The 12,364-nt window shown below is 30.9% G+C and overlaps 1 protein-coding gene and 1 non-coding gene across 2 annotated transcripts in view; one reads left to right on the top strand and one right to left on the bottom strand.

Moving 5' to 3' along the window:
* Nucleotides 1–12,364, bottom strand: part of LOC118738450 (carbonic anhydrase 2) — a 40,654-nt gene that overhangs the window by 10,502 nt on the left and 17,788 nt on the right. Inside the window, exons 2-3 of the mRNA XM_036469389.1 lie at nucleotides 2,945–3,057; nucleotides 1,256–1,346 (exon numbers count right to left, since the gene is read on the bottom strand). Coding sequence (XP_036325282.1) covers nucleotides 1,256–1,346; nucleotides 2,945–3,057 — 204 coding nt within the window. The remainder of the gene's footprint in view (nucleotides 1–1,255; nucleotides 1,347–2,944; nucleotides 3,058–12,364) is intronic.
* Nucleotides 7,175–7,246, top strand: Trnac-gca. The gene has a single exon. It is a non-coding gene; the product is annotated as a tRNA-Cys (tRNA).

Raw genomic sequence — 12,364 nt, 5'->3', positions numbered from 1 at the left:
TCAAAATCCATATCTATCAAAAACAAACCTTCAACCAGATATTTTTTGGTCCAAAAGAAAAGTCTTTTCCTAATAATAAACAAACCGCTTACCCAAATTAAACAAGTTTGGTATCAAATGAAAGAAAACAGCTTTAAAAATTAAATGTTTAAACGAGAAAAGCCAGCTGTTGAAAAATATTTCAATAAAAAATGTTATTAAAATACCATAGAACAAATTTTAGGTCAGGCATATGAATTTCCTTTGTATTAAAATATAAAAAAGAAATATATAATATAGAAGAACCTTCGTTCGTTACTTTTATGTAACATCTATTTAAGTCCTCTTTCATTTGATACCAAATTTGTTTAATTTGGATATGCGGTTTGTTTCCCTGTACTAGTTGTAAACTATCTCACAACTAGTATGAACCGCATGCCCAACTAGTCAGCTAACTATTTTTTTCCATGCAATCAACTTGTAGTTTTAACATGGGGATGTCGTACGAGATGGCAATTGTCAGATTACGGTCAGAAATATACCAGTCTCATACTAATTAAACTGGCGATTAGTAGACAGAAAAATACTAGTCCAATTATGAACCAAAACCACTAATTTGGGAGTAAAAAAATAAAATGAATTCAAGAATATACAATAAAAATGAATGGATAAATTTAAAATATTTATTAAAAAACTATTAAAATCAGGCAGTGGGATTGTACCTTTTTTGTAGAGCGTTTAATTTCCTAGAGAAATAATTGAAGCTCATTTGACAATAATTATTTTTTAGTAAGTTACAAATTTCAAAACAAAAAGTTATTTTCCTTAAAATACTTCAATCTTTGACCCTGAATATCTTTTAAATGTTTAGATTAATAAAAAGAGTATACGAGACCGTTTTTGTAGAGCATTCAATTTCCTATAAATATTGACGATGCAACTGGTTTAACGATCTATTGGTGATATGATATGACCATTTTTATACGAGACTAAAGTGAAAATGGAAAACTATGATGAGGATAATCTTCCCGTTAGTATTAAGAACTCAGATTTGATAAGTACTTACTAGAGGTACCTAGGAACTAGTTTTCGTGTGTCGGATACAAAAAAAAAATATTTGATTTTCTTTTACCCACCCTAATGCATACGTATGTATATATACATACATATAGTATATGTTACATTTGCCCATTGAAATTTACTCGGTCGAAAGTGTTCTAATATTTTTAAAACCAAAATTTACAATGAATCTGTATGAATTTTCATTTCTACTCACCCGTATGTCCATTGTTGACCATAACAAGAGGATTCGGCAACAAATTGTGATAGCCAATCATATCGATGGCTGGCATATTCAATGGAATAGCCTAGAAACAAATTTGGTCTAGTTAAAAATTTGTTAGCTTATGAATTGTACCAAATCATGACAAAGATATTTATGCATTTTATGTACATACAATAAATAATGCATAGAAATAAAACTATGTACATACATTTTCACCGCAATTTTTATAAATAAACAACTTTATTGTTGTATGTGCACACATTAATTAGGTGTACGTTTTCATGCATCCTTAAGGGAAAAATTGTTATATAATTGAATTTATTTATATTTAATGTGTTACTATTTAAATAGTAGTAGTATTTGTTTATATGTATGTACCAGAGTTTTGAAAAATTCATTAAATTTTTAATGCATAGCAGTTTAATGTTAATGAAAAATGCATTGCATTAATTCCGAAGAAATAATGCTAATGATTTATTTTTTGCATTAACATTAAACTTTGTTAATGAATGCTATTGCAATAATTGATTGCATTAAACGCATAACAAACATTAAAACTAACTCTAAATTCTTGACTTTGAGGGTAGAATTTTGAGGCCAAAAAAGATGGGGGGCGGAAATTAAGGCTGACAGGGGCTAACATACTTCAGATTCGCATTTAGCGCGTCGTATAACATAGGGATATGGAGGTTTTTGTAAACTTGTGTTATTATTATTCGAAGTCCTTCCAAAAGAGGTTATTTATATTTCACAAGAAATAATTTTTGTGGTTCAGTAATGCAAACCAGCAAAATTATTAGTTTGGATGATTTAATGCAAACAAATTTAATTAGCATTGTATTTTTCAGAATTAATTCATCGAAGTTTTTATGTGCATTGAATTACCAAAAAATTATTGCATTCGTTTTTCACATTAACAATATTGCTTTAAGTACATTAAGCATTAAAAAATTAATTCATTTTTCACAACTCAAGTGAATACCCTGCAGGGAAAAGCCAAACTACTCAATACTTCATATGTTACGCATATGTATATATAAACGACGCGAATATTTAACTTCATGGTCCACGGTGGAGAGAATTCAGAAGGTGGCGCCGATGGCAACACCGCTAATCGGCTCTCAGTGAATTTGACAGAATCAGCTGTTTTGCTAACGTCACAGTCGAGATGACAGCAGTAGTGATGTGCTGAGTCAATAACACAGGTCCACAAAAAAAAAATCGATGAAAGGTTCCTTTGACCAAACCTAGTCTGTTATATGTTTTTGGGGTCGCTAAACACGAATCTGAAGTCCGTTTTGCCCCATCACGTCTGGATTTTTTTTCTAACCTCAAAAAACATCTCGGATTTTACGTGACAGAGAAAACCTGAGGTGTTTTTTGAAGTTAGGTCTAGACGCGATGGAGCAAAACGGACTTCAGATTCGTGTTCAGCGAGCCCCAAAAAATATGATAGACTAGGTTTGGTCAAAGGAACTCTTCATCGATTTTTTTTTTGTGGACCTGTGTTATCAATTATACAATTTATGCCTCTAAAATTCTGTTTCATTTTGTTTTATTCCACTGCATGCATTCTTACTCATATGACGAATACAAATTTACAATATTTGAACCAAAATCTAAATTTTGCAAAGCTTTCATGTAAAAACAATTATCATCAATAGGATTACACTTATTTACTTTAGACGAATGTACAGCGATTGGTGACTGCGTCTTGCCAGCACAGTGGCCATGGTGCCGTGCCCAACGACGTTGATTCGGTTCCGAGTAGCCAAAGCGAGAGCCGGCAGTTACTGAAAAGTATAACAAAAGCAAATAACAAATTAAATATTATTTTAATATGTACATACATATTTTTGAAGAAAATAGTATAAACATGAGCAATAGATTTAGAACATTTGGCCTTCCAGGCAGCAGTACAAAACAGACCAACAGGCAAAAGTAATTGAAGTAATCCAATCCAAGCTGATGTGTTCATTTGAAATTTTTTACTAAATATTGATTTCGAAAGAAGAAAAGTTTTAATGAACAAACCACACTGTGAATCAAACAATATTTTGGTATTTGATCCAAGGCGATTTGTATTTTGTTTTTAGCGGGTTTTTATCTTAGCTTTTCTTCCTCGAATGAAAAAGGGTGACAGAAAATATAAACACTATCCTTGCTTCACAAAAATTACAAAATTTTTACCATCAAACGCAATACACAGCTGATGAAACAACACCACCTTATATAAATATATAAATTCGCCTTGATTTGATCTGAATATTTATTTACATAACATATTCATGTATGTACATATGTACATATCTACAGGAACATTACTGACTTATCGACGATGAGGAGGGAATGTTTATGGGTAGTGTAATGAAAGAGGTTTTTCGCTAATGTCATTTTTTCTTTTTTGGTTGTGTTAACAGAAAGGCAGAGATAAGCAATAAAATAAAAGTTACAAAGAAGCAACAATTATAAAATTATAATTTATATAATAAGGCAGTTCACTGCCGATTTTCACTCAAACGCACACAGTTTCGCATCAAAGAGTGAACTCTAGTCATGTGTTGCTATTTAATCAGCTGTGAGCAGCGTTTGATTTTCAAAATTTTGTATTTCACTAGTGAGGGAGAGAAATCGTGAGAGTGTTTGTATTTTCTGTCTCCCTTTTTCATTCGGGGAAGAAAAGGTGAAATTTGACCTTATATGAATTCGCTTGGATGTTAATATTGAATGTCAAACCCTAATGTCGAATTTCCAATAGGCATTGAATTAACAAAAATAAAGACGGCAGATTCTAGATAAAAGGGGAGCTCGAGGGTCGGTTTAACAGGAACTTCTGATTTGCAAAATAAGATCCCTTTTTTCTAGCAACCCTATAGTCTTTATATAATTCTTTGCTAAAATTTTTATACACAAAGAAATAATAAGATAGCAAAATAACATCAAACTTGGTGTTTTTAGTCTGATGAAAATTGTAAATAATAATCGCATGTCTTTTCATTTCGAATTCTCACTATAAAAATATTGTTTTATATTTTGTTTATTCAAAATTTTAACTATACATTTATTCAAATATTGTTTTATATAAAAAGATCTCCACATATATTAAAATATAGCTGTGTACTTTTTTTTTACATAAGTTCGCAATATATCGCCCAAATTTTCTATTCTAAATTTTTAACTCTTAATAAAATATTTTTTTATATTCTTTATTCATAATTTTCACTATACATATATTAAAATATTGTTTTATACCAACGTTGGGCAAACGCGGCTCTTTGAGCTTTGCTTTTTCTTCGCTTAGAACATTTTGGCTCTTTTTACTTTTTAAAATACATATTTCTTTGCAGACATTCTTTTCCATTGTGTTGTTTGTTTTATTTTTTATTTATTTTATTCTTTTTATATACACATACGCGAGTTGAGTTCGAAACATTACCCGCAATTGGCTTTCTGACTTGATGTTTTTTACCGATATGATGGAACATTTGCAAAACTTGAATTTGTCTCTACAAGGAGAGAACAAAAATGTTTTTAATTTGTCGCAAATTATTTTAAGTTTTGAAGCTAAACTACGTATTTTATTCATGATCTCAACCAAAAAATTTTCATCCTTTTCCATGGCTAGAAAAAATATTTGCACATGATTTAAAAGCAGATTTTGAAAAAAGATTTGCCGATTTGAAATTATTTATGTAAATGTACATAAACCATAAAAATAAACCCACTTTTTATGTAACATAATTGAGGATGAATTTACAATATCCGAAATACTCCTTTTTAAGAAAAGCGAAAAAGAGTTTGAGTTTGTGGAATTAAAAGAAGATAAGGCACTGGAAATGCACCATAATTAAAAGTTACGAAAACTATCAGCTTTTTGTGTTTGCGTACACAAAAAAACTTGCAAAGTAAGGCAAATTGAGAAACGAACTAACCAACATTTAACAGAACGCGTTACGAACGGTTTTAACTGGCGTAAAATCAAATTTTTAAAATTTGACCAAAGGGATCTTTTGAAGTTTCTTTAATATCTATCTTACGTAAATTAGAATATTAATAAAATTAATCATTTCAATTAATAATATTATTTAAAAATAAAATTTTTTTGTTTTGTTTTTTTTTTCTTGGCTTTTATAATTTACATGTGGGTATTTTCGGCATCGGCCTTGCCCACCTCTGCGTTATACTATTTAAGTACTTACAACATACATAGGTAGATACATATATGTTTTGTCCATAAAGCGGCAACAAGAAAGAAAAACTAACTAAAAAAAAACTAATTCTCACGCTTAACTTGCCGTTTTGCTCTTTAAGCAAATATCGGCACCTTTTTTTCAGAAGCTAATAACTCAAACTTTTAAGCTACCAATTACATGCATTACATGTAATTCCTTGTCACCAAGGATATTCATTTAAGCCAATTACACACCAATATTGTTCAAAGTCACACATTAGAGTTGTACAACAAATACTCTATGTCATCAATGAATTAAACAAAATATTGATTATATATCATCGATCACTGTGTAGTATTAATATAAATATAATGTCTGTATACACATGTTTATGTACATATATGAGGGTGGTAAAAAAAATAAAATTGATTATTTAACAATTTTTTATTATTGCCAATTTTTTATAGGTCCCTTAAAAACCCCAAAAAAAAATTTAATGAGGCACCTTTAAAAAATCACTAGTATTAAAAAATGGTAAAACAAACGATTGGGTATTATTGTTGGAAGTCTTCCGTGGAGAAGCGGTGTTTTCCGATTAAAAAATATTGACTTTCAAGAATTCTATGCCGTTTCTACGAAAATTTGTGTTTTCCCATACATAATACATGGAAAACTTTGAGCACTTTGGCCTACCTCTGAATGTTTTTTGATTTCAAATTAAAAACATAGCGGTGTGTTTTTTCGGTATAGAACAATCCTAGGGGGTGAGAGCATTAAAATTCCGACTTTACCTTTTCACATGCACTTTTGGACCACCCTGATGTACATACATATATTTACTATACAACGTATTTTCCGAGTACAAATAGTATCACGTGTACTAACTAAACATTTTTTTTTTTTTTTTTACTTTAATACTTTTCTATTATGCCATACTCGAACACATTGTTGCTGCTCCTCTGACAGCCATGTGTGTATATCAGTAAATTCGTTATCAGTTGTCATTACTTTGAAAGTCACACAAACGACAATAGATATCAAGTCTTATTTGTTTACGCAACTGATGTTTGTATAACGGCTTGCCTTATTTTTTACTCAATGTTTTGATAATTTGCAAATTTTGTTTGTTTTTTTTTTTTTTTTGCAGTTGACGGTTTTTATTTATTGGCAGTAAGCGAAATTATGTGGGCGATTAAATCGTCAAAGACGTTTAGGATTCTTTTATTTTTTCAATTACTTTAAAATGGGTACACTAATATTCGTACATATACATAAACACAAACCTAAATAAGCTTATATAAATAATACATACATATGTATGTACCTATTTATGGACTTTTTCTTTATGTTTCATAAAATTTCTCGTGATTTGACTTAAAGAGCCACCACTTGGTGGCTATTTGTTGCGTCACAGTGGTCTGTAGCAACAACAACAACCATAACAAAGTTTATGATGACACACATCCATAGTTTGCTAGCAATTTGTTATGCCGTAACACCTAAAAACAACAACAGCAAAAATACTTCTAATCTTAACCGACTTTCAACCTTTTTCGCCTTTTTCTTTCCTTGCCTTTGCGTGATTTTATATTCTTGAACGCCAGCTACCCACGTTCTGTCTCTTTGGGTATTGTGGCCATTAATATTGAATATACATATGTTTGTTGTTGTTTGTCGCTCTTTTCTCCTTGGCTGGCTGGCATACTCGTATGCTTACTTGAATGGTTATACAACAGCTGGGGATATAGCTCAGTGGTAGAGCATTCGACTGCAGATCGAGAGGTCCCCGGTTCAAACCCGGGTGTCCCCTTCTAAATATTTTTGTTGGGGGGAAGTTTTTAAAACGTGTATTTAAATAAACATACTCAGGTGCATACATACATACACACCTCCACAAGTAAAAAAAAGTTTAAATATTACGCGTTTTCCGGAGGAGTTTTACATTCAGCAAAACAAAAAACTTAAGAACTAAAATGCTTTAAGAAACAAATTAAGCTTTTCTGCAAATGAATTCGTTAATAAAATTTATAATTAAATTAATATTTGTAAGTAACAAATAAAATAATAGATTAGTAAAGCGAATAGAGCTATGATAAAACTAATAAAAAAAGTCTCTCTTCTGCGTACGATTGACTCCCCACCACACGTCACACGCCACACAAAAAAACGGTCGGAGTTCGGGAATCAGTATATCTTATCCTTATGAAGGATATTACGTGACAGGCACGATGGGTTACAAAAAGTTCTGATATGATAGAGTAAAAAGCAAAGATTCGTGATCAGCTACATATGTATTCATTACCTTGATTTTTTTCTAGTTTCTAGTAGTTTGGAATTTTTCTCATATCATTACATTGAATCGTTGTTTTATCACGAACAAAAATGCTTTTTAAGGCTTTTGCTGTCTGATCGGCCAGGTAGAGCTTTTGCTGGGCAATTCCGGCTAAGATAGTAGATCTTTTGTAAGACAATTGAAAAACAGTAGGCAAGATCATTTGAAAGATTTTATTTATTCTGGCTCGAAAACTCTCCCTTACCAACTTTCATGGTGAAAAGCCCCTTGACAGAAAGCACTTGTTTAACAATTTGCTCGCGCTGCTCCGACAGTCGCAATGGCCGAGTAAACAAAGCACTGGCGTGCACGGCAGTGGTCGGACTTAATAAAAACTCTGTGTGGTAGATTCTGAAAAAGAATGAGGTAGATTTAAAAAAAAGGTGGTAGATCTCAGATTTATAATCAAACTTTTTACAAAACTTACCTTAACTGAAAAGTTTTTAATTCGAATCTCTAGGAAAACTTTTAACTTTGGTTTTGCCAATTTTGACAATGCTCAAGTAAACGTAAACAACGCGCTAAAAACTTTAGATGTACTGTAATGTGCTAATAGTTTCACAAAAATCGCCGATTTTTTACATTTTCTTTATTAGTTCTTTTTATAAATCATATATTTCGCAATTTAACACAATTAAATCTCGTTTCCCGACGAAAAGTTTAATATTTAGAAATTGAGAAAATTCACTGTTTGACAGTTTCTTTTCTCCTCTTGAGAAATGTCATCGCCGCCAGGAATGCGAAGTCTTGTATACTATCATTCTTGTAATTAGGGACAAGAATTTCGATAGGATATGATACCATATCGATATTTTTGCCATTCGATACCGATACTTTTTACTCGAAAGTTTTCAAACGATATTTTTTGGAACGAGTACCAGAACCCTTGTATCGTATCGAATCGTAAATGTACATTAGAAAGTTAATGTGAATAATGATACATTTGTATCACAAATTATTAGAAAACAAGTAAGAAAGTCTAAGTTCGGGCGGAGCCGAACATTAAATACCCGGCGCAAGTATTAAATATATGTTTTTTTCACCTTTCCAAAAGCTACCGCTAGATGGTAAGCCGGGGTGTATCAATTTTGAGTAAATTAGCGTCCTTAAATTTCGAAATATAGAAGTTTCAAGTATTTCTGAAATTTACCGTTATATGAAAAGCGGCCGTAATTTTAGTCCGATTTCAATAATTTTCAACGTTTTGCTTATATGTGGCAAGCACAATAACCACACCGAGTTTGGTATAAATTGGTAGAACGGTTACCGATATACATATATGGGTGTTTCCAGCGGAAGGTCCACTACGACAAAAAAAATAAAAGTTTTATATCTAACGTATTTACGGGCCGATTTGTCTGCTTTTTAAAATATATACTGGCTATGTAAGTAGAATCATATTTGCATAAAATGGTCTTCTTAGGTGGTGCCAAGGTCGAGATATTTCGAAAAACCGTATTTATGGTCCGATTTGGTTCGAATTTGGCGTATGTGGTTGAAACATAATAACTCAGAGATTTCCAATAAATTGACCCTGAATTGGCGCTTAAGTCAAAATATAAAGTATATTCTACATAAAGTACATGTTTTATTTGCGTTAAAAATTAATTTAAAAGCAATATTAACAAAAATATAACGATGGAAATTTATGTCACGTCACGCCACGTCACGTCACGTTTCACACTTGGGGTTGTAAAAGAGAATTGAAACAATTTGCATTAATTCAAAAAACTCTAAAAACAACTAGAATTGCTCCAAATCATATTAAAATAAGTTTCATGAAATTAGCCATCCACAATTCTCAGAGTTTTGCGATTTTGTAAGAAAAGAAAAAATCAACTTCCATTTTTTGTCACGTAACGACACTCTCTTTAAATGCTTATATTTCAGGACCAAGCAGTTCGATTGATTTCATTTTTCAGTTAAATATAGAGCTAATTTTGTGCTATACAATGGCCCAAAAAAGTTAAAGAAAACAAATGGTATTCCTTTTTTGTATCACATTGAAATCGTACGACTGTCACGTGCGCCACCATGGGAATGCCCATATGTGATCATAAGTGGGCGCTGCCACGCCCATTTTCCAAAATTTTACCATTAACGTATTTCTTGATAGAGAATTGTTGCAAGCATCAATTTTGAATAAATTAGCTTCAATATTTACTGATTTATCGAAGATTTTGTATTTCTTTAAATTACCGTTATATGGGATGTGGGCGTGGTTATCGTCCGATTTTAAACATTTTCGGCGATTTTTTATGCTGTACCAAGGCCAACAACTGTTCCAAGTTTGGAAGAAATTAGTGCAGCGGTTACCGAGATATACACATGTAACCATAAGTGGGCGTGGCTACGCCTATTTTCCAAAAATTTATAATATTCTTATTTTTCGTCTGAAAGTTATTGTAAATATCAATTTTGAGTGAATTATCTTCAGTAGTTACTAAAATATCGCAGTTTTCGTATTTCTGGAAATTACCGTTATATGGGAAGTGGGCGTGGTTACAGTCCGATTTCGCCCATTTTCAATACCAACCTACCTTGGATTAAGGGAAACCTACATACAAAATTTCGTTGAGATATCTCAATTTTTGCTCGAGTTATCGTGTACACGGACGGACGGACAGACGGACAGACGGACGGACAGACAGACATGGCTTAATCGATTTCTTTTTTCATCCTGATCATTTATGTATACATTTGTCTATATCTATCTCGATTCGTTTTGGCTGTTACAAACAACCGTTATGTGAACAAAATTAATATACCCTTGTGCACAAGTGCGCTCGGGTATAAAAAAATATGAAAACCCCAAAAGTAAAAACTCTGGGAATTGCGCAAGACTATACTACTATCTTAGGTTGGTATGTGGCGCGCCTTCAGTGATGTACTTATAAAGCGCAAAGTGTTAATTCCTAAATAGAAAATATCTTGTCCCTACTTTTTATCACATAGTGTTTAGTGTTGGACAATTTTTGCTCTTAAACTAAAATTATAAAAATAAAGAAAATCATGTGGTCCACTGGTCCAATTCTTTTTAAAAGGTTCCATTTCGCGAGCCTTTGGTTAGGCGTTTTCAATTTTTTCTCTGATGAATATTCCCGCCCATGTTGACACATGCTTTGTTGATCGCGTTTTTTCCGTAATGAATTCAACAAAAACTAAGCTGCTGCAAAACGTTTCTAAAATCAAACAGTATGTTATCAAGGTTGAATAGCTCAATATATGGCAACAACAGAAATGTAAATCATTCAGACACTATAGTTAATTTTGAAGAAATTGTGCAATTAGCTGATCTCGCCTAATTATAGGTCTTTATTTCATTTTTAACGTCGAGCTCTTAAAAGCGGATTGTGGGATTAATCATTTAATATGAGTTATAATAAATTTAATAATTGCGCAGTCCTATTGCAAACAAATATTGCTGAAACAAATATTTTTAAAAAGTATGCGTATTTTTAAAGAAAATTGTTTGTACATCACTATTATATAAGTGATTTGTGTTATTTATTATTACCCTCTGAAGGCATTATTTTCGTTTTTGGTTTTGTGAACTATATTATAACAAGATCTAATTTTTAAAATAAAAGATTTGTTAAATCGACTTCATGAATTTTATAAAAAAAATGCGATTTTTGGCGATTTCTTTTCAGAAATTACGCTTTTTTTAAACAATCTGGACACTCTGCATTCGGGAGAGCTGAGTGAGAGTCCTCGGGCCGCGGAGTTTTTAATCTTAATTTAAATCGTTTTTATTTAATTTTTAGATTCTATTCTTCTAAAAAGAAAAGTATTTTTGTTTTTATTGAATTTTTGGAAAATTATTTTATTTCCTTTCTTTTTTAAGTTTTAGGTTGATTTTTAGGTTAAAAAAAAAGTTTTTGTTTATTTTATTTAATTTTTTTTGTTTATTTTATTTGCCTTTTTCTGTAAATCTTTTTATTTTCTTATTTAAATTTTCTTTTCCCTTTTAGGTTTTATTCTTTTGAAAAGAAAAATATATATATACATTAGACTGTGCCACTCCCCATACACAAAAAAAATCGGTGCTGTGTTTCCATTGGAATTATAAAATCTATTATATTTTAAGACTTCCACAAAGATGTTTTAGGAAAATATTAAGATTTACGTGAGCTGGACCGATTTGAAAATACCTCCAAAAATGGAGTTTTTTATGAATCAAAATATTGATGGACTTGGGCGAGTCTAAAATATTCATATATTAAAATTCTAAAAAAGCGGATATTCGGCCCACGATAATATACATACATATATATATTTTTTTTAATTTCGTTAAATTTTTAGGAACATATTATAACTTTTTAATTTATTTTGTTTTAATTTGATTTTCGTTTAATTTTTATACTTTATTATTTTAAAAAGAAATTGCTTTTTATTTCATATAATTTTTAGGAACTTGTTTAACTTTTTTATTTTATTTATTAGTTTTTTATTGTTTTATATTATTTGTATTAATGTTGGTTTTATTTTACCAGTGTTATTCAGTTTTGTACCACGATTTCTTTATTTCTTTTTATTATTAGTTTTATTTCTTTTTATTATTATTTTTATTATTATATTAAAAAGAAAAAAAAA

Source organism: Rhagoletis pomonella, unplaced genomic scaffold (assembly GCF_013731165.1).
Source record: "Rhagoletis pomonella isolate Grant_MI unplaced genomic scaffold, Rhpom_1.0 Rhpom_scaffold_00004, whole genome shotgun sequence".
Classification (NCBI taxonomy): Eukaryota; Metazoa; Arthropoda; class Insecta; order Diptera; family Tephritidae; genus Rhagoletis; species Rhagoletis pomonella.
The sequence above is the reverse complement of the archived record's forward strand: the minus strand, read 5'-3'. Positions and strand labels throughout refer to the sequence as shown.